Consider the following 27934-nt stretch of genomic DNA (forward strand, 5'->3'; position numbering starts at 1 on the left):
ATTACTTGGGGGAATAAGCTATTAGTCCAATGATTAACATAATTTCAGTGTCAATAAGGAGCACTCAAAACTCAGATCTTTTGTAGACTCTTCTCCACTAAAGAAAGGACTACCAATAAATTTTGTAGTTAGCCTTAGAATACCTAGCAATGACATTTTTAAAAAGAGGAAAAGCCATTTCAAGTTCTGTAAAGAGGTACACTTTCTGTGCCTTCTAATCAGTTCTTTAAAAGGAATAAAGTTAGCAAAGGCATAACTAAAGTTTTTTATTAGCTACTGTCTTTTATATGCATTTTTACACAACTAATAGCATTTTAAAATTCGTGTGGTTTTGTACTATAGCACAGAAACTACAACAACTAGACTTGCGGTAAACGACTTATAAAGCAAATAAAGAAAATGACTATATCATGAACTGTTTGCTTTTTACTGTTTGCTGTTCTACCACTCCCTCAGCTTGAACGTACAATGTGAAAAGTCACAACGGTGGCTTCAGAACAAGTCATTAAAATGTGAGCAAGCACAAAGAAACCAATATTCACTTCTCAAGAATAGCTTAACTCTTACCATAGAAATATTACAAAAAAAATTCAGTTCCTCTCACCAGTTGGATTCTTGTATTAACAAGTAAAATCACAGGAGGAGGAAGAGCTATCAGTTCCCCGTTTGTCTTCTATATATAGAACTTTAGAGAAGGAGACTCTTATTACAGCATAGTTTAAAAACAGACAATCAATTCTGTCAATAGTTTTCTGTATTTCTTAAAGTATACTGAAGTATCATAAAAGCAGCAAAGAGTCCTGTGGCACCTTATAGACTAACAGACGTATTGGAGCATGAGCTTTTGTGGGTGAATACCCACTCCATCAAATCCGAAGTGGGTATTCACCCACAAAAGCTCATGCTCCAATACGTCTGTTAGTCTATAAGGTGCCACAGGACTCTTTGCTGCTTTTACAGATCCAGACTAACATGGCTACCCCTCTGATACTTGAGGTATCATAGTGCTTCTCTCTTACAACCTACTTTCTCTGACTTGATTCTGCAATGAAGTCATAATCCTTTGCTGGAAGGAAACAGTTGTCATGGAAATATTTGTGGTGATGTATTTGTAGAATTAGTATTATGACTTCACTGCTAGCAGAACAAGGAGAACACTGATAAGGTGTTTGGAATTTTAGCTCAAATGGCAAGGAATCTTATGAAACTTACAAGTATACTACCACCGATTTTTAATATTTCCTGGAGTTTTGTCTCTTTCAAAGACTGAACTTCAAAAAGAATATTCTTAATATCTTTATAAGATTATGGAAGAAAGCTTAAAGTAGGGTTTAGATTTTCAAATATATGGTGCTCCAGATGACTATCAAATCTTGTTCTTAAAGTATCATGTGCTAACACACCCACCCCAATGTTCTGTTATCCAAAATCCAACATTCATATCTAAAATGAAATTAATTTTTTCCCGTTGCTATGTAACAGAGTATTACAAACTTTGAAAAATTTATGCACAACTATAGGTACACAAGACCAGAAAGAACTGTTACATTTATAAAAACATCATCTTATCTTAAAATTTAACACCTCTTAAACAAATATAATTTGCTAAGGTACTAAGTTAAAGAATAGTGGATCTAAAAATTAAATACAATTCTCAAGTTTATGTAGTCCCTCCTTCTACCCATTATATACAATAAGATTAATGTATTGTGGCTTCAACCCTTTAGTTAATCTTGATTTCCCTTATAAAATAAGTGAATACTCTTGAGGATTTCCTTCACTTTTTTTAATTTAATTTTTCCTTATTGGCAATCTTTGTCCATCATCCCTGATTCATTTCCTCCTGCTTCTGAACACTCTTTGTTAGTTGCTCCTGTATAAGATATCTAGTCAGATAACAGTGTGGCCTAGCCCAGAAACAGGCTTGGGAGGAACACTGCAGTCTAAAACCATTATTAGGTGAATGATCAGGTGACTCATAGGGAATTCATGTATCACAGCATAGTAAAATTCTGGGATTTTTTTCAGCCCTCTGATGTAATAAAAATCAGAGAGTCCTACAAAAGTTTTCCTGGTTAGCCTGAGGTCAACTCTTTAGGGGTGTGTATGCCTTCAAAAAGCAAGAGTGAAGAACTAAGGAAGGTAGTTTTTGTTTTCCCATTTAAACTCCTCATAACCAAGGAGGGAGGCAACATGAGTTGGCAAAAAATTTAAGTGCACTTCCTGCAAACAGTAATACTGAATTTAGCAACACAGAAAAGTGTTCAGCTTATGAAATCTGAAATGGGATTGTGTGAAGACATTGAGGTGGATGGGCACTTCTCCTAGGACTGAAACTACCTGACGCTGGTACAATTTAGTGCAGTAGTTTTCAAATTGTGGGTCGCGACCGTATCTTAATGGGGTTGCCAAGGCTGGCTTAGACTTGCTGGGGTCCAGGGATGAAGCTCATGTTACAGGCTCCCTTGCGTGGGGCTGAAGCCCTTGGGCTTCAGTCTTGGCTCCCCCCGAAGCAGAGGGGCTCAGGCTTTGGCACCCCCACCCCAAGCACTGGAGCTTGGGACAGCTCAGGCTTTGGTCCCCCATCCTGAGGTTGTGTAGTAATTTTTGTTGTCAGAAGGGTGTCACAGTGCAATGAAGTTTGAGAGTCCCATATCTAGTCCATTCCAAAGATACATTTTGCTCTTCAGAAGTATTTTTGTGAGCCCATCGGATAAGTCTCTGGGAGAGGTAATTTAGTAGTATCAAGGTGAAGGATCCTAGGCAGAGCAGTCACCCTAACTCTCCCTTAAGTAAGAGGCTTCTACAAGCTCCCTCACCCCAGCAGCTCCTTCCAGTCCCTCACTGTCCCTTTTCTGTTAAAGTCTAATTAGTTCGGTGAGCCCCCAGCTGGGAAAGAAAAGTATCCTATGCTGTAATTTAATGAAATGTGATATACAGTCTTACTTACCCAATTCTTTAGAAACTGGAGATGCAGTTGCTATTTCTCCAATCTTTGCAACACCATCATAATATGCTCTTCCAGCCAGTATCATAGCTATAGGGAAAACAACAAGAGTACTCAGCTTGTGTTGCATTTAAAAAATTGAGTACATTATGAATTACCATCCACCAGGAAAAGGTGGATAATACTTCCACAATGCCTGCCTGGGCTTCAAATGGGGTGCACAAACTTGGTTCTCTAACTTTTTTGGGAATTATTCTAGGATATTCTGAGTCCAGTCCAGCGCCTGTTGATGTCAATGGAAAGATTCTGACTTCAACAGAGGCAGGATCAGCCCCCAATAATAGTAAATGACTCACATCCATTAATACGATACAGAATTCCCGAAAAGCATATGTTTTTTTAAGACATAATACATACAACCAAAAAGCACATGTCCTTTCTGTCTTACTTTAGATTCATATGCACCCTTAGTTCCTATTAATGGACACATGGAAAAATTCTACTCCATTGATTGAATTACTCAACTTGAATTAAAATGGATTTTAAAGTCTGAGTATGGAGCATTGCAGCTGAGTGGCCTCATCGCTCAGTAAATAGCATAGCATGCTACTACACAGAAAACCTGCATTTGAAAGCAGTGATGGGGCTCTTGAACTTCAGGCTAGGAAAGAATTATAAGGATTTGAAAATATCATGACAGATATCAGGAGAGCGAGGACAACTTTTTACTGCTCCCTTGCAACTCTTAATGAGGAGGTAGTTTTAGAGGTCAAAAGCTATAACAATACTTGAAACTACACAGGAGAAGGCCTGTGATATTCCAGGTAAAGTATTTTTAAAGAAGTACAAAATGATGTTGTGAGTGGGGTGAAAGATCCTATAGAGGCCAACTCCAGTCCACAGACAGTACTTTCAGATGTTGTTTAATGTGATTTTTAACAGCTAGAAATAAGACCCACCAGCAACTCATGATCAGCAAGTTCTCTGTGGACCACAATTTGAAATTGTAGAACTGAGTTTAGTACAGTGTTAAGGGAAAAAAGGAGTGTGGTTTTTTTTTTTTATTTCTATATTAAACTCTTGCATTGTAAGATCATGGTAAAGCCCTCTCAAGTCTTTGATTCTGGCATACTTGCTACAAAGTAGTAGATTTTAAAATGATAAAAGTTCAAGAATGTAAATCTCTTGTCATGGGCATTCTATGAATCATGCAGGAAAAGAGTCTATATTCACACTTTAGTATATTGTAAACAATATCTAGTATAAAGATTGCCATAGACTGTACTTGTTGTGCCATTATTCTACTTTAATGGGATATGTTTGGCTAAAAGGTGAGTGAGTGTGGCAAATTCCCAGTACACAACTATTTTTGGTCTTTCCAGTTCTAAGAAAAAATAAGTGTCACTAGATAACCATATCAAGTGAGAGAGACAACGGAATGAGATAATTTGAAAACATCTTTCTGTAACTTCGCAATGTTTTAGACTTGCAAAAATTGTATAAAAAGAGAGAAAGCCTTCTCTTCATTTCTTAAGTGAAGACCAGCTATGTAGATTCTGATATACCTGTCACTTCTAGGATTTAACAGAAAAGCTCAACCATCACCTATCAGAAAATCAAACACTGTATCAGCTGGAGACACATAAAATTCATAGGAAACAGAAGATCAGCATAAATTATCAGTGAACAAGGTAACCAGTAATAGCTTTTCTTACTGATAAATCATAGTGTGGTGCAATACTTTGAAGATGACACAACTGGTCTTCTAGGAACAAATTCTGCCCTCCCTCCCTCTCTGTGGCTGCAGAAGTTCCCAGATGCAGTGAAGATCTGCTGTGAAAGCTTTATGGAAATCTATAAGAAATCTACAGTGCCAGAGTGTTGAGGAAAGACTGATAGATCTGCTGCTGTGTGTTTCCAACAGCCAGTGATCCCCTGTGAAGTGGCATCACAAGAGTGACCAGGCGCATGGAAGGATTACTTCTCGTCTTACCTTCACAGAACCTCCCTATAACTAAGCCTGGCTACGCAGAGTTGGTAGTTAGGAATGGAGAATAAAACACAGTTACCTTAAATGGAAAGCTTTGATGTGAATTATTTGAGATACATAAATCACTATGACAGAGTAGCAAAATCAATACTGTTGATTCCCAAAAAAAAGATGACAATAAAAGCAAGGCACTCTTCTTAAAAGAACTAATTCCATGTAATTTAAATTAGTGCCAAAAGAAGTCTATAATTGCCCTATGATAAGTGAGCATGAATTACAAACTACCAGTGGAAAATGTTTACCATTTCACTGTTAGTCAGTACATCTGAAGCATCCAGCTAATAACGTGTTTATCAAGGGTAGCTGAATGAACCAAACCATCCGTCCTAAACAGTTTATTCATTTGAAGGGAGGTTCCATAGATACAATTCCATACATTTTTAATACACAAATAATGAAGCACCATCAGATACTCTTTTGTAATTTGTGCTCAAAGGACTTTCTTCAACCAGTTCTCTAAGGAAGATTTTCATGTAAAACCATTGTTATACGTAGGGACTATTGTGAAATCACATCAAGGTTATTGTTTTATTAACAGGCAATACAATGGCACCCTTAACTTCCAACAGTACTGACTACCAATATTAATGACAACTATAGTTGTGACATTCCCCAGGATACAATCTGGAATGTTGGACAGCTGTGTCCCCTCAGTTCTCCAACCTGGGTGCTTTTTACACTTCTTTGCTGTGAGAGCAACCACTCCTTGCCTGCTCACACAACCTCCAACATGTAAAATTACCCCCAGGTATACTGCAAGAGTGCTTCAGCCAGCCACCTCTGAATTATACTGCAGAGTGTAGGGTTATCATACATCCGTATTTTCCCGGACATGTCCAGCTTTTTAGTTCTGAACTTTTTAAAATATCTAAAATGTCCAGGAAAATACGGACATATGATAACCCTAGATGGGAGCTGCCGGAGCCGGGCTTGCAGGTGCCGACAGCGCGCAGAGAGCCATCTGCGTCCCCCACCCCCCGCCCGACCCTAGGAGCCAGAGGGACCTGCTGGATGCTTCCTGGGAGCCGCCCCACGTAAGCACTACCGGGACTCCCCACCTCGCCCCCCGGCAGGTCCCTCTGGCTCTTAGGGTCGGGGGGGGGCAGAGGGCTCTCTGCATGCTGCTGGCGCCCGCAAGCCCCGCTCTGCGGCTCCGGCAGCTCCCTTTGGCGCTTTTCCCAGCCAATGGGAGCCACAGAGCTCGCGCTTGTGGCGGGTGCAGCACGTGGAGACCCCTCAGCTTCCCCTGATCCTAGGAGCCAGAGGGACCTGCAGCAGGAGGGGTGAGTAGGCAAGCAGGGTGGGGTAAAGAGGCAAGCGGTGAGCCAGCAGCAGGTGGGGGTGGTGGTGGTGGTGAAGAGGCGAGCGAGCCAGCTAGGGTGACCAGATGTCCCTATTTTATAGGGACAGTCCCGATATTTGGGGCTTTTTCTTCTATAGGCGCCTATTACACCCTACCCCTGTCCCAATTTTTCACACTTGCTGTCTGGTCATCCTAGAGCCAGCGGGGGGGGGTGCAGAGGCAAGAAGCGGCGACCCAGCAGCAGGCGGGGGTTCTCGGGGCAGGCATGGGGGTTTCTGGCAGGGGAGTAAGGAGGTGAGTGGCAGGTGGGAGGAAGTGAGCGGTGGGTGGGGGAATGAGGCGGGATGCAGCAAGCCAGCGGCAGGCCAGGGGTGCAGTGGCGGGGCCAAGCGGGGAAGGGGTGGGACCTGTGGGCGGAGTGTGGGAGGACTGTGGGCAGGGCCAACACCCCTGTGGAGTGTCCTTTTTTTTTTTCTTTTGAATGTTTAAATATGGTAACCCTAGCAGAGTGACACCAGCAAAATCAGTCCCAGACTTCCCCCAGAAATGTGTATCTTGTACCGCCCAGATCTTTCCTTATGAACAATACAAGCTCATATAAAGTTCGTCATTTCATTAAACAGAAAATGTTATCCATAAATATCTCAAATGAAGTTTCCTAAACACACACTAGTTTAGATAAAACAAATTTAACTATAGAAAGAAAGATTTTAAGTGATTACAAGTAATGAGACACACAAGTCTCAACTCGTTACAAAGAAATAAAGGTAAAACACAAACTAAAACTTAACAAGTTAAATTAATTCAAAGCATAAGTGTCTCTCTCTCTCTCTCTCTCTCTCACCCCATGTTCTTTTGCAGACTTCCTGGTTGGATACTTTCCAGCCAGGACCCATCCCTCAGTCCAATGCTCCTTTCCTTGTCCTTCAGGCATTGTGGATATCATGGGCAGACAGAAAGGAAGGAGAAAGGTGATTTGGGGCCTCTGTTCCTCTCTTTTTTTTTTTTTTTATATCTCCTCTTTGATGATCCTCTCCTGCCGAGGTTCAGGAAAAGCAGATCTGGGGAGATGGGAACTTCCAGCTGTTCCATTGCCAAGATGTAAATTACTTGCTCAGATCCTTCTTCCTGCCAGAGTGTCTGCGTAACAAGGTGCCACTCCATTTGATTATGCTGACATTCCATTTGGTTATGCTGATTATGCCAAAGCGTTAGTTTGCCTTTTGTCTCTAAGGAACTGGTTTGTGCCTGCTTTTCTAGACTTGGAACATGTCTCAGCAATATCATACAGTAGAATCTTATAACTTTACATACAACGTTGTCACATATTTTACCAGGACAATGATGTTCAGCTGACTGAGTTTTCAAATGATACATTTTGTACAAACAACAAAGAATCTTGCATCTGAAGAAGTGGGTATTCACCACACAGCTCATGCATGCTGCAGAACTTTAGTTAGTCTATAAGGTGCCAGGATTCTTTTTGTTTTTTTACAGATCCAGACCTAACTACCCCTGATACTCTTTGACATTTTGTACAAAGTATGCCTTGTGAGGTATCATAGTTTTGTAAAAAGATGAACATAAGAGTGCAGACTGTCACAACAGTCTGCTAGACCTTTGTTTTACTCTTCTTAATTTTTCTGTAGCACATGGACTCATGGAGATGAATACACCTCTACCTCGATATAACACTGTCCTTGGGAGTAAAAAAATCTTACTGCATTATAGGTGAAACCGTGTTATATCGAACTTGATTTGATCTGCCGGAGCGCACAGCCCTGCCCCCCCAGAGCGCTGCTTTACCACGTTATATCCAAATTTGTGTTATATCAGGTGGTGTTATATCAGGGTAGAAGTGTATATTACAAATATTAACCTGCAATCATCACATACTTCCAGCTCTTATGTCACTAAGCATTTAGAAAATGTCTGAGGATTTTCTATGGCTAGAATAATAATTAGGTTACCAAATATAGTTCTAGAATTATTATGCCATTGATGTTTTTCATTTTAACTTGTAAGGCATTCTGGAGTCTTTAAATTATAGGACTTGGAAATCTTTCAAGAACTTAATCTTTCAGGTTAAGGAGATTTATACTAGCTAGAGTTGGAATGCTAGATAATCAGATTTGGCATGATCATCTTTATTTTCAACTGGTGACACTAACACTCCTGAGACAATAAGTAAGTTGCCTGAATAAGCCATACAGCATAATATGTACCAACATTTCAAGTTAATATTTCCACTTCCTTGGACAGATCTGAGGAAGATTTGTATGGAGTATTGTCTGAGTACAATTTGACAATCAAGGATTTTGTCATTCAGAGAATTAGTTTCAGTCTCCAAAAAAATAGCTACATCTCTCTGTGTTTAGATCTTATTTTACTCATGAACACACAGAATCTACTTTGAGCCAAGGTTCACTTGAAACTAGACTGAGACTATCAATTGATATTATAAAGGTTACCCAACAGCTATCAGCCGCTAATTAGGTCCTTTTTAAAAACAGGCAACACTACAAATCTATGGTATCCTATGGAAGAATGTGTCGAATGATAGCCTGTTTGAACATCTATATGATTACAACACTGTCCCATTACTAACTCTAGATGTCTCAATGACTTTCTTTCTTTGTTCTATTTTCATAGATAAATTCTCCTACATAGGCATATGACGATCCAGGAGGTCTCTACCAGTCCCAAGTCCAGTCCCCTGCTATTGCAGGCAACTCCATCACATAATTCTGTTCACAAACTTATCATGCTTCATTTTAAAACTAATCAGTTTGTTTTACCCACCAGTCCTATTAGAAGCCTGTTCAAGAACCTCACTTCTCTGATAGGAAGAAATATTTCTTCCAATTTCCAGTCTAAATTTATTTATGGCTGGTTCTTACACGTGTTCTTGTGCCGTAATTGTCCTTTAGCTTAATTTGGTCTTCTCCTATCTTGATTTTTACCCCCATTATGTATTTATAAAGGGCAATCATATTCCCTCTCATCCTTCATTTGCTAGTCTAAACAAGGCAAGCTCTTTGAAAACTCCTCTCCTACGCAACTTGCTGTGGGAAATTTAGATTCCTAGGACAAAGCATATCAGGATGTAACAGCAACCTGAAAGTGAGCATATACTATAAATTCTTCCAGGCTCGCAGTACTTATGGTGCAGTAAAGCTGGACTCAGACCATTTCAATTCAGCTAGAGGGCTGTTATTGATATTTAGTAAGTTCTGTCAATTAACATTTCTCACCTTTTCTTGGTCAGTGAATTCACAACTCCAAAACAAAATGCATTCTGCATGTTTGACATGATCACACTTGTTAGGCAACAGGCATTATAGAAATTTAAGAGGCAAAGCTGGAAAACTCTGATTGCTGTAAGACACAAGGACTGACCTAATATACAAGAAAGAAATCCTGTTCTCTGAGAAGACCTGATGAAGTTGTAAGTTGATTTTAAGACAATGTTTTGTCTACTTTTACTGCATATTGGCTGGATACAACATAACTGAGTTCAGGTTTTTCAGGAAACATTGAGCATAATAATATATTAAAGTCACAGCGGTTTCGATTATTTCCTGTTAATGATTTCCATGTTAATATGGGCATTTAATTTAAATGGTAGGACCAGTTTTGCTGGATTGAACACTGAAGCAAGAATTGGTCAGATATTCTTGCAAGTGGAAATGACGCATATGCTTTGAGTAGTAGTTTGTTTTTGAAGGAGACAGTCTTCTTCCTTTTATCTTTTTGTTGTAGTAAGCTTTTCATTCCCCAAGTACAATCCAAGCAGGCCATCTCCTCTGACCTCAGAATACTCTTGTTGGGGACACCAGGGAGAAGACACAGGGCAGTGAGCCAGCCAGCCAATTATAGTTTTACTGTCAAAGGGAGGGTTGCCAATTTTGGTTAGACGTATTCCTGGAGATTTTGTCATATCACATGATATTTAATTAAAGATTAATCTTTAATTCCTGGATATTCCAGGACAATCCTGGAGGGATGGTAACCCTAACCAAAAGTGAGGTCATTGCCTATCCCATAGTACATCATGTCATACTTACATTGGCTAGTTGTCCTTGAGTCAAGCCCCAAAGGGGTTACAGGCCCCCCTTCAGTTCCTGGTCTCACTCCCCTACACTACAACTCAATTTTTTGACGGGTAATGCTCATTACTTTCCAACTCTTGATGGAGTTGATCAGTACTCTTCACAGTCTGGGTCTGAGCCAATTTTCTTGCCTCATTACCAGTATCTTTATTTATGGCTTTCCAGGTAAGCAAAGCTATCCTGAGGGCTAGATTTGAGTCAACCGGACACATTGCAACCTCTGCTAAAGTTCTGACCAGCTATAGATTCAACTTCTTTTCACCACATGGACTAGTGAGGCACTGGATCAGAGGTGGGCAAACTTTTTGGCCTGAGGGTTGCATCGGGTTTCTGTGCCCACCTTACCACGCTGTCTGGAGCACTGGTGGCTGGCAGCGCTACAGCCACGCCGCCAAGCTGGAGCCGGGCCACGCCTCCACCGCCACCATGCAGCACAGAGACCGAATCAGGCCGGGCTCTGCAGCTGTGCTGGCCCAGGCGCTCACAGCCCTGCCACCCAGAGCAATGCGCCAGCAGCAGAGCAAGTGAGCTGAGGCTGCGGGGGAGAGGGAACAATGGGGGAGGAGCCGGGGCTAGCTTCCCAGGCCAGGAGCTCAGGGGCCGGGCAAAACAGTTCCACAGGCCGGATGTGGCCCGCGGGCCGTAGTTTGCCCACCTCTGCACTGGATCATCAATCATCCCAAGGGCATGGGCTACAGAAGTAGCCTGAGGCAAAAACTTCCTTCTTCTTGCATGAAAATGAGAAACTTCTCACCATGTTCCAGGTCCCTGCAGTCTCTCACTCCTTTCTAAGCCATCTTTCACAGGGGTTTAGTATTCAAACTTTCTGAATAGATGCTGCCAAATTAGCCTCACTGACTGGACTATAGGATACAGAAGTCCAAGAGATCAGTATGGTGCTCTGATCTAAATCCAATATTCTCTCAGGCTGGAAGCCACAATTCTAATTTCGAGCAATAACTTTTAAAATTTCTCCACCACTTTCACCAGATATGATTGAATGATTTGGAGCCGACTGAGTATGTGAGCAGGAGTTTGCCTTTTGTTAAATTGTATTCCAATATATGCAATCTAAATTATTTAATGCTCCTTTTAAAAAGTAAGTTTTCTATGCTGGGTTGTTTTTAATGGGAAAACATACTATATAATCTCTTCACCTGTTTAATGACTGGTATCTTATAGTTCAGAAAAGGGAGATATATGTAACCCCACTGTATCTACAAAAACGGTAATGAAACGTTCTGTGTCAGATTTAAAGTTTTACTGTTTGTCCGTTTAATTCTGATTTATGTGAGAAGTCATGATACATTTTACCTCTTGGGAACAGAATATTTACTCCTTGTTACAGCTCCACTTAAACCATTTACAGTTTACATAAAACAACAATTATATCAGATCTCTATTGTTGGCTCCCATAATGTGCTAGTTGCTCATCAGCTGCTGTAATCAAAACATTCATTCATATTAAATTGAGCATACATACAAGACCCGGTACATCAATCTGCTCTTAAGAACACATTTTCTGGTACACAGTACATAACAGCAATGTACTTCTCCAGTGCTGCTGTACAGACCAAGTACATTTTATACCACTGTTACAAACACATATTTTGTTAAAATGGACACAGTAGAATTTGGCAGCAATAAGAAGTTTGAGCTGCATTTTCAAAGTATTAATGAGCAATACACAATGAATCAAAATAGCAAGTATGAAAACCTTTTCAAAATGTTTAAGTATTGTTGTCATATATGGTACTGACTTCATTCTATAAACTGCATAACCGATATAAAGCATTAGTTAATTGAATCTAAACAGACATTTTTGTTACAAGTCAATTTTCCTTACTGTAATTTACTGTTTTGCAAAATAGGCACTGGAGTTTGAGAGTTAAGAGAGATCCCAATGGCTCTTTAGTTGAAGATAAATACATTACCGTTGACATGTTCATGAAGTCTAGGACTGTGACAAAGGAGAATGACAAGCAATAGACACCTTCAGCCTCTTGAATCAGGTAATATTATTTAGGGGGTCCACATCTCTCTAATATCAAATTGTTCCATAGGTCTACGTAAAAAAAGTGGAGCAAACCACAAGGGGTCCCTCTAAGCAAACTCTGGGGGTCAAGAGCCCACTCTTGTAAATCAATTCTTATACAAATATACCTATCGACTTTAATGGCACTATATCACATGAGAAAAAGCTTGAGATTGGGTCTGAGGACACATTCACTTATTTCAGTTTTACTAGATTTAAAAAGTGACACTAATTTTTTTTTTTTTTAAATCTAGTCCAATCCTGCAAACCTTACTCATGCAAGTAGTCCCACTGAACTCATGGAGCTATTTGCATGGGTAATGAATACTTATGTGAGTAAGAGTTGGCAGGAACAGGTGGTTTTCCATGCATTTCTAAAGACACTTAAGATATTAAAACATCTAATTTTTTTTAACCTTGATATTATTTTTACATTCCACTAAGCTTGGACAATGAAACTTGGTTAGTCAGTTTCACTTTATTTTTCATGCAGTAGCACTATGGTAAAATGTTTGGGATGCAAACACTGCAGCTAAAATCTTATTTTCACTGATTGAAAGAAAAAATCCCAAACCTAATTAATAGAAATTATGATTTAACACACAAAATTGAATTTAGACATGTATAGCTTCTAATATCTTAAAATGGCATATACATTTAAATAAAAAATTACATTTATAATTGAATTTAAAAATTAGACTTACCATTAACAGCTTTTTCATAATTTTTCCCCAGGTTTATTACATTCCGTAGCCCAGGATTGAACTGTTCCATAACATTCTGATGATCAGAAAAAAAAGCCACATTATAACAAAGAAAACTCAGTGCACGCAGTAAGTACATGAAAAAGCTGATTTGAGTTGCTACAGCATAAGCCAGCACTTGTCTACATTGCAATTAAAAACCGGTGGCTGGCCCGTGTCAGCTGACTTGAGCTTGTGGGACTTGGGTTAGGGGACTGTTCAACTGCAGTGTAGACATTCAGGCTTGGGCTGGAGTTCGAACTCTGGAATCCTGAGAGAGAAGAGCGTCACAGAATTTGGGCGCCAGCCAGAGCCTGAACATCTACACTGCAATTAAACAGCATCCCTGGCCCTGTGAGCCCAAGACAGCTGATGCAGGCCAGTTGTGGGTTTTTAATTGCAGTGTAGACATACAGGTCCAGATTTTAATCTCAGATGCAAGGCACATATTGAAAAATCTGCTATTGTGGATGTTTGACCTCCAAAGTGAATTTTTTTTTTTTTGGATGCTAGGCATCCAAGATTAGGATATCAGTGCAAAATTAACCTCTGCCTAAGCAGTGCAACACTTCCAATTTCAATGGATTTGTGCTCACTTAAAACAGAGATAGACTCATATGAATCTGATCTTTCCTCTAACTTTGGTAAGAGTGCTCATATATTCAAGACTAAAGTTTACAGAGATCCTTCTTTAATGAGGGACAAAAGGAGAAGCAGGAGAGAAGGGAAATCCCTTTTCTCCACTATTACCTAAATACTTTAAGACAAAGACTATTGGTTAATATTCAGAATTTGGATATTCCTTCAAAAAAGAATACTTTTGAGTTTTCTGACTGGACAGGTGACTTGGAGATGACTTAATACCTTCCAATCAAAAACAATACAGTGATGGCCCTACTGAAAGGTTTGTGTTTTGGTTTTTTTGGTGAGTCACAGCATGGCATTTTGAAAGAGTAGTTCACACATTCAATTTGAAAGCTCAATGTATTGTATGGTGTCAGCCCAATTTGAGCGATAGTACTTCCACCAAAAGTAAAATGAGAATTACTGGCTTCCTTCAACACAAAACAAAAACAACAAAAAACCGACTACAGCTGCTTTTGAACATTGTTACAATTATTTTGGCTGGAGCAACTAAGACTAGAAATCCAAAAACACATAGTATGTTTGCCTTCATAACCACCAAATTCTATAACAGGTGAAGTGGCAGAGATTGTGAAACTGTCATTCACAATTCAGGAAAATAGCAGCACTGGTCCAATTTAGAAAAAAGTAACCATTCATTGAGATCCAGTTTTAAACACTCCAAATTTTAGAAATGCCTCCCTTGTTGAAAAGTGGAAGGAGAACAGAAGCATTTTCCTTCAGACCAAGATATTCAAAAGTGCCCATTGATTTTTTTCGGTGCCAAAAGCTGAGACATCTTGAAGAGGTCTGATTTTTTTTCAGAACATCCATCCTTGGAAAATCTGGTCCTTTAAAGGTGTCTCAAATTGGGTAATAAAATGGATGCACCCAATATTACTAATTACTTTTGAAAAAGTTGGGTCTGGTGTTTAGCTACTTGGTAGGTTGCTTGAACGGTAGTCCAATGGATCTATGTGGTTGTGGTTTAGCTGTAAGTCAGATAGTTATCCCATTTATGTTTGAAAAGAAAAGGTAAAGAAGCAAAAGAGGAGTGGGTTGATCTTGCATTCCTTACTCATGCTAAACTTCCACCGATGTTTGCTCAGGCATAAGTCTTGTTTACAACACAGGACTGGCTATATTTATCACATTAATGGTCATTTTAAGCTAAATAGTTTCAATATTATGACTCTGTTTTCCCCTTGTATGTCAAATACAATTCCCCATACATGTATTTTTAAAGGAATTTCCTCTTGATATTCACAAATACTAGGCAATTAATCTTCACAACATATTCTTTTATTTGAATATGAATATTATTTATATATTGTGTGTATATATATATATAATATGCTAATTTTTGTGAATCACTGAGATTTTGCAATGTTTATAATTTCAAATTACCTCAAGCACTCTACAAGCACTTATGACAAACCAATGCTATCACATGTGAAGGAAAATGAAATGGAGTGAAATACAATATAATTTTATATTAGTTCTGCACTATCAACTTTAAATTGAACAGTTTTTTTTAAAAATCTCCCATCTTTTTAATTTTTTTTTTCCTCTGCGATGGCTTGTATAGGAAACCCAGCAGCTAGAAGGGGAGAGTCTTATACTGGGAACAAATACATTCTATTAACGATGCCTTTTGACATCAATTTATACACATTGGCCTGCTAAATCCAGGGTTGTGAGTTCAATCCTTGAGGGGGCCATTTGGGGATTGGTCCTGCTTTTAGCAGGGGGTTGGACTAGATGATCTCCTGAGGTCCCTTCCAAACCTAATAATCTATGATTCTATATGTTACTGAAAATTGTTCTGCAAGTCCATTATTTTTTGTTTAAAAGCAACCTTTCCATTTTATGACACATTTCTGTAATGGTACATCAAATACAAAAAGAATAGAGACTTATTTTTGTAAAAGTGTTACAGGTTCTGAGAGACCCTAGAAAAAAAGACCTTCTAATAAACTCGGAAATCTGCAAAGTAAATCTACAAATCTGATAGTGCTACATTACAAACCACTAGAAACAAACAAGGATCATTACATATCTGAAAACTCATAGTAATTGAACAAAGGAGTTTGACCTGAAGCACTGGCATCTTTTTAGATATCAGTCAAATAAATGTACTTTGAAAATCAAGGTGTTCAAAATAAACACCTTCTGTTAAACAGAAAGAACAGACAACAATGAAAAAGTCTTAATCTTTTGCGTGCCGTACTGGTAATATGCTGGCAAATGTATGTCTATTTAGTACATGCATAGACCAAGAGAATGTGATAAGAACATTTTAAAATTTAAAAAAAATTGGGAAGAAAAAAAACAAAATTGTCATATTAAGGCTATTCAGACACCATAAAGAAAAAAATAAGCCTTTTTTTTACAAAGCATCAATCCACAATGAAACCTAGTCAATTTATAAAGTGAAGAATGAGTTAAAATTGGTTTCAAGTACCACCTCACGCGTGTTTTTGTTGTTTTTTTATGGTCCTATTTTCCTTTTTCTAAAAAAAAAAAAACCCATACAGAGGACAGAAGAAACTAGATGACTGCACATGAGAAACAATGAAAGTGATTGATACATGCAAGGTTGTCAAAACTGGGAAGAGAGGGGGGGAAAAAAAACTTTTCCCCCTATATTGTTGTTATAATCTTGTGTGTGTTGTAACAGTGAGTAGAACACTTTCAATCTCACTCCTTTATACATTTAGTAGTCACAGATTCTACTAATATTTAAAATATGTGACTGTTTATATTTTGTTGGAATGAGAAAATTATAGGGTTTAGATACTGCAGTGCTTATTCATGCACAGCTCTCACTGAAGGCACACTGCAATATAGCATCTTAAGGATGTGTATACAAATGTATGGCAGTGACTAATGTAATACTAAAGCCCTGTCAGACAAGTCTGTTTTGTAATACTAAAAGAATTATAGCATGTTTCTGTTCACACACTTGAAAGCATTTTTCTTACAGAATTAGACTCCATCCATCAGGAATTCGACATCTTGATATCAGAACCAGCAAGACTTAAATGGATATCTTCTGAAATTTCTCTCTCCAGTAATGCAGTATTTTATTTAACAAAGATGCACACATGTACGCACATACATGAGCCACTGAATACATTTATTTTTCTCTTTAACATACAGACTTGGCCCAGGTACTCTCATTGCTAGGAAAACATAGTAGGGAAATGTTGATTACCAATGCCTCACTTTGAGTGGGCAATGTAAGCGCTTCCCTCGAGCAAGCGGTTGCTAGAGACATGATCATGAAACCTACTTTTAGCACTGATAAAGCTCCCAGTTATTGCCACGACTCTGACCTTCCACTTCTGTATAATGGTACTGAAAAGTTTGTGGCCTGCAACCGCAGTGCCATTAGTCCTTATACTTCTTTGATACCTTTCAATTTGGCTTTCAAACTGGGTAGACAAAGACTGTACTAGCTTCCTTGTTCATCTCCTCCTAGAAACAGACAGAAGTCCAGGGCCAAAGTATTTTCTTCCCATCCATAAGTAGATTTCAGTACCACTTACCATTAGATTTTGTTGACTCTCTGCAGACACTGGCAAGTATAGACAAGATTATGATAGAGTAAGTCCACTTAAGTATAGAGCGTTCTCAAGAAGAGTTCCGCTATATCACCTTTTCTGCTCATGGTGTATATGAGGTTATGGGGAAAGCTAGAAAATTTGGCCTGCATTAATGAGACACAACTCATGGATCTTTTCTCTAATAGACCCAGATGTGGCTGGAAGCCTTTGCACTGCCACAGCCGTTGACTGTTAGCAGAAGTGCCCCAGCTAGTCTCTAGATTTTAATGCTTGAGGGATGGAGACAGAACATTCCCTGTGGAAGGTCCTATGCTCTGGAATTTGCTTGTCTTATTCAATGCACTGGCTGTAGTTAATTGACATTCATGGAACAGTGCAAAGCTCATCTATTTTCCTCAGGCTTTTGTCAAAGGGGATGGTCGGTGGGAATGTTCAGCATTACTTTGACAGTTTGGGGGGAAGGAAACAAAGTCCACTTAAGTTTGTTATCTGATAGAAAATTATGCATTTTTATTTTTAAAATTTCCGACTCCAAGATTATTAAAATCCACCCTTCAGACAATCTCTGGAAAAAAAAAAGCAACTGAATTTATTAAACAGGGTTTTCTTCTGTTCAGCAGTAGAGAAAAGCAGGATGAATCCTATCATTTTATGAAAATAACCTTAAGACAAGCAGAAGTCTGACCTGTTTATGCAACTTGATTTGTAAAGTAATGACACTTCTTGCCCCATCCCCAAAAAGTCCCATAAAAATGCAGAATATTTTTCAAAAAGAAAATGGCTTTATCTTGGAGTCATCTTTGAAGTTGATGGGAGCTGCAGGTGCTCAGCATTTCTCAGGATCAGGCCCAAATGTTCTGACAAGTATTAGTATTTTACACATTGCTGAGATATTTCATATTTTTAAAAAGTGATTGCTTTATTTTTGTTGAAGTAGTAGAAAAGTCACCCAGGGATAAAACACTGGATTTAAAAAATAATTGGCAGAACATGCTTTTTTTTATATATAACATCCCAGTGTTTTATAACATCTGCTATTTATAATTTATTGAAAGAAACAATAACCCACGAAAACTTTTAATATTAATTCTTTGTATTACAACAGTGTGTCTAGAGGTCCCAGCTGAACCAGGAACCCATTGTTTGAAGCATTATACAAACAAACAAACAAACAAAAGAAATGGTCCCTGCCTTGAAGAGCATCATCCAAATAGACAAGACCACACAATGCCTTAGGGCTTGTCTTCATGTACTGTGCCGCTGTAGTGCTTTAATGAAGGGACTACTATGCCGATGGGAGCGCTTCTCCTGTTGGTACAGTTAATCCACCTCTATGAGAGGCAGTAGTTATGTCGACGGGAGAAGCTGTCCTGCTGACACAGTGCTGTCTAGACCAGGGGTTAGGTCAGTATAACTACATCGCTCGGGGTATGGATTTTTCACACCCCTGAGCAACGTAGTTATATCAATATGTTTGTAGTGTAGATGTGGCCTTAGTTTTCACCAGCGGGAGTGTAAATTCTAACATGCACTAGTGTGTCACAAACTAACTGGCTTATGTGGACCCTCTGGCATGCACTAAAAGTCCCCCAATGAAATGGGACTACATTTCACATGCAAAGAGTACTACATTAATACGCACTATAGATCTTTTAGTGATTGCTCCATGGGCCAGTGAGTGTGCAACAAGCACAAAGGATGGGAAAGGAAGCAAATGAAGTGACAAAACCCAAGTCACCTACATGTTAGTCCAGTGCCCTATGCTCTGGTACCACAGTGCCTCTTATCTATTCATAAAAATACTTAACTAGAAGAGAACAATAGGCATATAATCAGCTCATACAGCTTTCTGATCTTTAGGATAAATGGAAATTAAGAGGAAACACCTATTCAAAACAGACATCAGGAAACGTCTTTTTATGCAAAATACAATAAAAAGGCAAAATGACCTGCCATGAAAGACTTTGAGAGAAATATACTGTGGTCATTCATGAAACAATTATATGGAGTTGTACTAGAGTCCACTGCTGGGTGCCTTCAACTCCTATTTGAAGTTAATGGGAGTTGAATGTGCTTAGCACTCTCCAGAATTAAAAAGGAACGAACCTTGCATGTCCGCATGTTCGTTCGTTCTCGTTCTCTCTCTCTCTCTGTAATATAAAACACACATGCACGCGTGCGTGTTCCTCAATTCCTGCTACTATTATAAACAGTTTTAACCTTCAAAACAAATGAGACCCATTGTAGGAGTTCTTTCCTGTAAATGCTCAGCTTTGCTTTTTATTTTGAGATACACCTATGCAAAACAATAGCTCAGCAGGTATGAACACAGCTAAACAATACCCAGAGTCCCTGTAGCTTCAGGTTTACATCCTGCTGACATTTTAACCAAAAAAAATTGATAGATTACTAAATATACAGCATATGTGTTTGTGCATAAACCTTACTATTCATATTATTAGTGTTAGATATTTAGTCATAGCAAGACTGAGACATACCTCAGTAGTTATTAATTAAAAGTTTATATTGGACTGATTACATGTGCTATTTCATATTTTAAAACAACTGCAAATTACATTTAGAAGAATCCTGTAATATAACAATTTTATGTTTGTTTGGAAATCCCCTTGAGATTTCTTTAATTGACTCAAATAGGAGTCAGATATAAACATACATAAAACAAATCATATTGTACTGTGCCTAAAACATTTTTTTTGCATGATCATACTACATCTCTATAATAAATAAAATTAGGGCCTCATTCTCCTCTTCATTAAGAGTCTCATCCTGTTCCATTTAAGGCAATGGGAGCTTTACCACTGATGCCAATGGGTGCAGAATCAAGTCCTAAACCCATTTTATACTGGTGTAATTCCACAGTAATCAACAGAATTACAGTGGTGTAAAACAAGATTAACAAAGTGAAAAAATTAAGATCCAAGTGTTTTCAAACCAGGTGATATCTTATGACTGATCATCAGTCAGCTTGCCAAACATTTACTATTTAAAGGAGAAACACATTATAGCATCATCCATCAGTATGTTTCAAATATAAACTCTTTTTCAGGAGGTTATGAACATATGACCCAGGATGAAATCTAGGTCCAAATGAAGCATTAAGTTGGCACAACTCTACTGTGGTCAATACAGAATCATATTTTACACTTAGGTGGAATTTAGCTCTTGGCACTCCAGATCTCAACCTAGGAGTGTCTTTTTATATTTTTAAACAAATTTTTAAAATAAATTTACTTTAGATTTCAGTAGTACAAGACAATTGTTTTGATGAAACACATTTAAGGTTCTTAAATTGATTTTAATTTGTTTTTAAAATGAATGTGGCAGGCAGTCCATAATCTAATCACTGGGTCAGGGCCAGCTCCAGCGTTTTTGCCGCCCCTGCTTGCTGCGCTGGTGCCTGGAGCCGGCCCTATCACTGGTCCCTTTTTCTTTTAAGGAATTTAAAATAACTATTGTCAAGATTCTTAACTATGCATATATAATTACATATTTACATGAGAAACCATTATTGTCTACCAAGAAAGTATTATTTAATAATTCCATACATTACCAGAAGAACCTAACACTTCCTAGAGTAAAGAGGATATTTTAAAAACTGTCTAAATATGCACTTAGAACGATTGCTATAGCGTTCAGGATAGTTATATACAGTTTAAAATCTAGGTTTAATAACAAACACCATTGAACTATAAGGGCTATCACCCCATTAAGAGTTCTGGAAACCTCATAAGCCACAAGAGCACAGCATGAGAGTCTTGTGCAGTCACTAGAACATAGAAATGGAATTATAGCTTTCTAGTTCAATGGTTATCATTTTGGTTATCATTTTGCATAGTATGCAATCACATGATTGACTGGCAGTTTTTCTCTATACTGCTGCTAGCATGAAGTCACATTGGCTGTAGAGCCTTCCAACAAGTGAATGGCCTAGCAGTCTACCTGGGGTCATAAAATATCTACTCTCACTGCAGAGCCTCCTGATTCATAGGTGCAACATCACTCCAGTAAATTATTAGGGTTGTGTGCTATGAGGAATGTTGTGGCTGCCTTTAAATCATGATCTTCCACACCCTCAAGTTTCATCCTGCATGTGCCACTGTATCATATACTTAAAAGCTATCTAATACCTAAAGAATAAGAGGGCAAGATTAAGTGTCAATCTTAACTCTGAAATTCTTTGCTTTTGTTGACTTGTGGCTTTAGGGTGGCTGTGTAATAACAATGTTGATTAGTTTTGGGATGTTCACTTTTTTCTTTTTATATTGCTAAATTAACACACAAATGATACCCCAAAGAAACATGAATTTACAGTCTACCTTGTCAACTCATCTTTTAGCCAATCTGATTATTTGTGTAAATATGTGTAAGAACTTCATACAGAGTAAGTAAATATGTATTGAAAGGGCATCCAATAGCATGGATAGTACTATTAATACACTACAAGGGAGGCAAGGTGGAAAACAGACAAGCAAGAGAACATTTAATTTTCTTTTTCTTTTCCAATATCTTTCAGTTCCCCTTCAAGCTATGATTTTTTTTAGGATGAAAGCTTATCACTGGTCCTGCAAGCCCTATGTCCCACCATTTCTCAGTTCCTGTAATCTTGTCACAATCCAGCATTTGTAACATTACAATTAACTTTCAGAGCTTCCTCCTGCAAACTTACTCAGGAAAATGTGTGTGAGTAAATGTCCCACCATTTCTCAGTTCCTGTAATCTTGTCACAATCCAGCATTTGTAACATTACAATTAACTTTCAGAGCTTCCTCCTGCAAACTTATTCAGGCACACTTGTGTGAGTAAAGGGTTTGCTGATTTAGGGCCTGTATTGGTAACTGTGATGTCACAAATATTAGAGATAGAGTGTAGAGCAGAGAGCTTTTATTTATACACAAAGAACCAGATCTTCCTTCCAATAAAGTCAATGGTAATTTTGCCCAAATTTGGTATTTTAAGCCCCCTAGTCATAGGTGCTGGAACTAGGGCTGCTGGGGGGCCCAGTAGCACCCCCTGCCTGGCTTGAAGTGGTTTCCATCATAAACAGGGTTTACAGCTTGGTACAATAGGTCCCAGCACCCCTACTATACAAATTGTTCCAGCACTCCTGCCCCTAGTGATCAAACAGAAAACACAACATGATGCCAACACAACTGGACTAATTGCAAAAATAAAAGGTTGTAGGGTCAGTGTGAGAGTAACAAAACAAATGGGGGGGGGAACCTTACAGAAACAGTTTGAGGGATTATAAACAGTCAATTTTTAAAATTTTGTTTTATGAAAACATACCGTGACAATGTCATTATTAATTATTATTATTATGTATTATCTTGTATGAAAAAGACTAGAAATCCTTCATTTGGCCTCAAAGCTCCAAATGCACATATGTAACTTGATTCACAAGTGTTTTTTGCAAGTCTGAACCCTTTGTCTGGTAAAAGATAGTATGCAAAACTAAGATTATAGGCCAAAGATTGCACTCCTCTCTCAGCCAAAACTCTGATTTTTAAAGAGAGTTTTTCATGAGTAAGGATTACAGGATTTGACTTAGTATGATTAAATTCAGTGTGTTTAAATAGACACATGCAAAAATTGTAAGTATAAACACTTTTAATATAGGTAGTTGTTGAGTTTGGAGAAGACTGAGTTTCAAAATAAGTATGCACAGCTAATGTAGAGAAACAAAACATTCTGCAACTAGCAAAACATAGGTGTGTGTGATTTTTTTTAATTATTAGAATTGGACTGTCACTCATAGTTCATATACTTCTACATGAGGCTGATTTGTGGCTGCATGTACATATTTTCACAAAATGGATTTTGTATCCTATAGATGTTGATTTATTACAAGCTTTAGCATATACTTATGATGCAAGTTAAAATTTTTAAAATTTTAAAGAAAAATGTCACACCCCATACATGAACTTATACATAACTAATCAGCATTCAGACGTACAGTTAAGCATGTCCCCATTTATGAAATCAGATCCACAAAGACGGATCCCTCTGCTGATTTGTAGCCTGGCTGGGGCTCAGATCACCGCATGAGTGGACCCGTGTGAATCTGATTGCCAGACTGGGGCACATGCCAATAACTTTACTCAAGTGCTTAAACTTTTTAGGCTCCAGCCCGGAGTGAGAATCACTGTTCATAAAACACCAGCAGTAAAATACTCTATTATCAAAACGGGCTATATGAATTACTGGTAATTTAAAGTTATTGATTCTGCTAAAGAAAAAATAAATCTTGAACTCTTTAGGGCAAAAGAGCTTTAACGCATTGTGGATTATATTGCAATAGAGTGTTATGGGCATAAGCATACATACAAACAGACTTGCCATAAATTTGGTTAACAGTTGTCATATTGGGATATGTATACCCCACGAACATTAACTTTTCATGGATTTATCACTAAAAAACAAAAGCAAAACCCAAAACAATGCAAGAGTCATAAGCTTAGTTGAAAAAAAGTGAACACTCATGGCCCAAAATATTTTAATTAATGCTATACTGTTTTCCACGTGAAACTACAAGCAGTTAAACTAATATCCTTAATGATACCATAAAAGTTTTTTGAATTTTTTTGTTCTATTTATCCCTCCCCCCCCCATACATTCTTCTGTAGTGGGGCATGTGTAAACATATCATGGCGAAAACTTGCTTAGTAGTAGCCTGATCAAGGTAAAAGACCCTGACAGTTTGGGAGTAGTATATAAGAGGACTACATTATCATTATCCTGGGTATGCCGAGTTCTCCTATATTGTTTAGAAAGGAAGAATAATGCAAGTATGCTATACATCAGTGGCTCTCAACCTTTTGAGACTACTGTACCCCTTTCAGGAGTCTGATTTGTCTTGTGTACAGTGTACCTCTAAGTTTCACTTCACTTAAAAAACTACTTGCTTACCAAATCAGACACAAAAATACAAAAGTGCTGCAGCACACTATCACTGAAAAATTGCTTACTTTGTCATTTTTACCATAGAATTACAAAATAAATTGATTGGAATATAAATATTGTACTCACATTTCAGTGTATAGTATATACTGCAGTATAAACCCATCATTGCTTGTATGCAATTTTAGTTTGTAACTGACTCCGCTAGTGCTTTTTATGTAGTCTGTTGTAAAGCTAGGCAAATATCTAAATGAGTAGATGTATCCCCTGGAAGACTTCTATGTACCCCTATGGGTAAGCATACCCCTGATTGAGAACCAGTCAACTTTATATTGACATGTGTTTCTGAAGGGTGACCTTTACTGTGCCGGCTGCCCTCTCCCCCGAGGCAGGAGGGGCGCGTGTGTGCCCACGCAGGGGTGCCCCAGCTCTCCCCGAGGCAGGAGGGGTGCGTGTGTGCCCACGCAGGGGTGCCCCAGCTCCCCCTGAGGGAGGAGGGGCGCGTGTGTGCCCCACGCAGGGGTGCCCCAGCTCCCCGAGGCGGGAGGCGCGTGTGTGCCCACGCAGGGGTGCCCCAGCTCCCCCCGAGGCGGGAGGGGCGCGTGTGTGCCCCACGCAGGGGTGCCCCAGCTCCCCCCGAGGCGGGAGGGGCGCGTGTGTGCCCACGCAGGGGTGCCCCAGCTCCCCCCGAGGCGGGAGGGGCGCGTGTGTGCCCACGCAGGGGTGCCCCAGCTCCCCCCGAGGCAGGAGGGGCGCGTGTGTGCCCACGCAGGGGTGCCCCAGCTCCCCCCGAGGCAGGAGGGGCGCGTGTGTGCCCACGCAGGGGTGCCCCAGCTCCCCCCGAGGCAGGAGGGGCGCGTGTGTGCCCACGCAGGGGTGCCCCAGCTCCCCCCGAGGCAGGAGGGGCGCGTGTGTGCCCACGCAGGGGTGCCCCAGCTGCCCTGGGAGGGGACTGCCCCTTGGACTGGGTTATGTCGCTGACTCCCTAAGCGCCCCCTTTCGCCGCGCCGCGGGCCGACCCGGCCCGGCCCGGCCCTACTCACCCTGTAGGTGCTCTCTGTCAGCTTGTTCACCTCTTCGGGATCCCGAGACATTGTGGCCCCGGACACGGCGGCAGCGCCTCAGCCAGGAGAGAAGGGGGCGGCGGCGGCTCCGAAGAACCCGGCAGAGAGGCCGAGGGGGCCGGCGGGAAAAACTTTCTCCTCGAGGAGCTGCTCCGCTGCCCTCACTCGGGGGCCCCGCTCCCTGTCCGGCCGCCGCCCAGAAAAGTCCCGGCAGACGCGGCTCCGCTGCCACCTTCCCCCAAACTGTCAAACTTGTGGAACCAGCCAGCCCAGCCCCGCAGCGCTCCCGGGGCGGAGCCTGCGAGGTGGGGCCGGTGACGCGGCAGGGCCCGCTGGCCGGGCTGGGCGAGGCCTCACGGGAGCGGGGGGCAGGTAGGGCAGGCGGCTCCGCTCTCTCACCTGAGCAGCAGCCCGTCCGCTCATGCTCGGCCCCGGGGAGCTTCGAGCTGCTCTGTGGCGCGGTGACGGGGCCAAGGCTCCCCAGGGCACGACGTGGCACCACCCCAGCGAAGGGCTACGAACAGCTCTGCCAGGCGCGCTCCCCTCGGGGGACACACACAACACGTCAAGAGGTGGTGCCATGGGCCTTCTGGCTGGGTGCGGCTACGTGCCCTGTCACTGCAGTATTTGAGCACCTCAGGAAGGTTAATGGACTTATCCTCACAACACTTGGGAGGTAGGGAAGGGTTATACCCCCCGCCCCCAACTGCGGTATTGAGGCACAAAGAGGGTGAGTTGCTTGCCCATAGTCACCCAGGCCTGGCTTTAAACCCAGATCTTCTGAGTCCCCTGCCTTACCAACAGGACCACCCCCATGTCCCTGCGACCTGAGTTAAGTTTAGGGCTGCGCAAAGACTGCAATGGTACATGATACCCTCCTCCCCCCATAGCTAAGGAAAAGGGCTCAGGTCTGGCAGCAATAAAGGGAGCTTTTTCAAAACAGAAAGGAGTGAGAGGGTTGGGGGTTTATTTCAGAAGCTTTCTGCAGAGTGGATGGGATTAAGACACTGGCGTCCACTTTAGGCACATTTCTTCTTGAAACAGCTACGCCTCACTCTCCACAAATGAGGTTTTTCGAGGGCTAACTTGAGGGAAGAAGGGTTGGAACAGTCTACAGATATTTACAGTGTGTAAACATCAAGGATGGAGAAGAATATTAGAATCATAAACAGTAATTGGAAGTTGTGAGATGAAATTCACATTAGGGCAGTACCAGGAAAATCTTCCTGATAGAGCAATGTAAACTCCCTCACAAGAAAAGTGACATAAACCCCATGGCCTTGGACATTTAAAACTATGAATTGGGGGTGGTGGGGCTCATTGGTCTCAAGAGTGATTTTCATGTCCCTGAAACTTGCTCAGACCCTTCTATAGCCTAGACTGCAGACTCAGTCTCATTACAAGCCTCTCTTCCTAAAAATGACTTTCTAAAAATGATGTTCTGAATTAGAAAGAGTTTGTTTTCAAGCTTAACAGCTTGTTTTAATTAAGAAAAACTTGTTAATTTTTTCCCATCTCATTCTCTTTAAATGTTGGGCTTCCCCATCGGTATTGTCTCCTTGTTTTTCATGCCACCTTGTTGCTGTGGTGAGATCACAAGAGGCAAACAACAAGAATTGGACTTAGAACAGAAAGGCAAATGGACTCTGATGTGGGAGGAGACTGTTATCAGGTTTCAGGAGTTGGAAAACAAATTGTTCTCAAGGTGTTCATGCCTTTAATTCTTCCTGCTGGGAAACAGTGAGCTGTGAGAGCATTATCATGAATACAACTGACATGGCAGGCACAGAGGCAGGTTTATGGGGCATTTCCCACCCTTCCAAGCAAAGTCTTCTCAAGCCTCTGGAATTTATTGTATTGATAGCATTTCTGGAACATACAGTTTACAGTACAGTCCTGATAACTGTTCTTAATAATTTTGGGTCCAATTCTGCAACCTTTACTCACACTGAGTGGTACAAGCAGTATGTACAAGAAGTTCAATTAAAGTAACCTAATGGGGCTATTTGTGTGAATAAGGGTGACGAATCAGACCATTTATTTCTATACCTTTTTATAACATCTTTCAGCCTGCTGGATTTCAAAATGCTTTGCAACTGGAGAATCACATTCTACCTAATTGTTCCATGTGTGTTCAAAGCAGGTGCACAGATGAAAGGGTGCAGAGAAAGCCCCCACCTTGCATCCTGGCACAGCAGCCAGGGGGTGCAAGTCACCGCAAAGGAGATGGAATTGAGGCCCTGGTTCCCTTTCCTCATATTGCATCAGCCATTGGAACTGGTACGTGCGTGGGAGGAAATATACTGTACCCCTAAAAGAGTGTAGCAGTGATTCCACTATCCTTGTACACTGTGGAGCTCCAGGAGGCTCTCTACAGTCAAAGTGAGTCTGCATCTAATTAGAATCATAGCATGAGAGAGCCCTGATATATAAATTAGCTGTACATGTAGGTCCTGACTCTCATTTACATTTAAGGCCTCTTTACACCACTGACAGAATCTGGCTCGCAGGGTTTACTTCACGTACTACTCAAGTGCAACCACTTTTAGGTTACATCTACACTCCAGCA

The 27934-nt window shown here is 40.3% G+C and overlaps 1 protein-coding gene and 2 long non-coding RNA genes across 6 annotated transcripts in view; 2 read left to right on the forward strand and 1 right to left on the reverse strand.

Annotated features, from left to right (window-relative positions):
* LOC120373557 overlaps positions 1 to 19278 on the forward strand; it is a 31761-nt gene extending 12483 nt beyond the window's left edge. The window contains exons 2-4 of the long non-coding RNA XR_005585583.1: positions 12284 to 12424; positions 13183 to 13280; positions 18489 to 19278. This is a non-coding gene — a long non-coding RNA (uncharacterized LOC120373557). The remainder of the gene's footprint in view (positions 1 to 12283; positions 12425 to 13182; positions 13281 to 18488) is intronic.
* BAIAP2L1 (BAR/IMD domain containing adaptor protein 2 like 1) overlaps positions 1 to 25962 on the reverse strand; it is a 66277-nt gene extending 40315 nt beyond the window's left edge. For 2 of the 4 annotated variants that reach the window (XM_039492168.1, XM_039492167.1), the window contains exons 1-3: positions 25765 to 25962; positions 13152 to 13227; positions 2951 to 3037 (exon numbers count right to left, since the gene is read on the reverse strand). In XM_039492168.1, the coding sequence (XP_039348102.1) occupies positions 2951 to 3037; positions 13152 to 13227; positions 25765 to 25947 (346 nt within the window). In that variant the 5' untranslated portion in view covers positions 25948 to 25962. Of the gene's footprint in view, positions 1 to 1026; positions 1078 to 2950; positions 3038 to 13151; positions 13228 to 25344; positions 25642 to 25764 lie in introns of those variants that run through there. The other 2 variants (XM_039492169.1, XM_039492170.1) reach the window with 2 other exon arrangements.
* On the forward strand, positions 1194 to 5002 carry LOC120373558. Its single transcript, XR_005585584.1, has 3 exons — positions 1194 to 1214; positions 3648 to 3771; positions 4526 to 5002. It is a non-coding gene; the product is annotated as an uncharacterized LOC120373558 (long non-coding RNA).
* Positions 25963 to 27934: the final 1972 nt, after the last annotated feature.

This window comes from Mauremys reevesii, linkage group 10 (assembly GCF_016161935.1).
Source record: "Mauremys reevesii isolate NIE-2019 linkage group 10, ASM1616193v1, whole genome shotgun sequence".
In the NCBI taxonomy this organism is placed as follows: domain Eukaryota; kingdom Metazoa; phylum Chordata; order Testudines; family Geoemydidae; genus Mauremys; species Mauremys reevesii.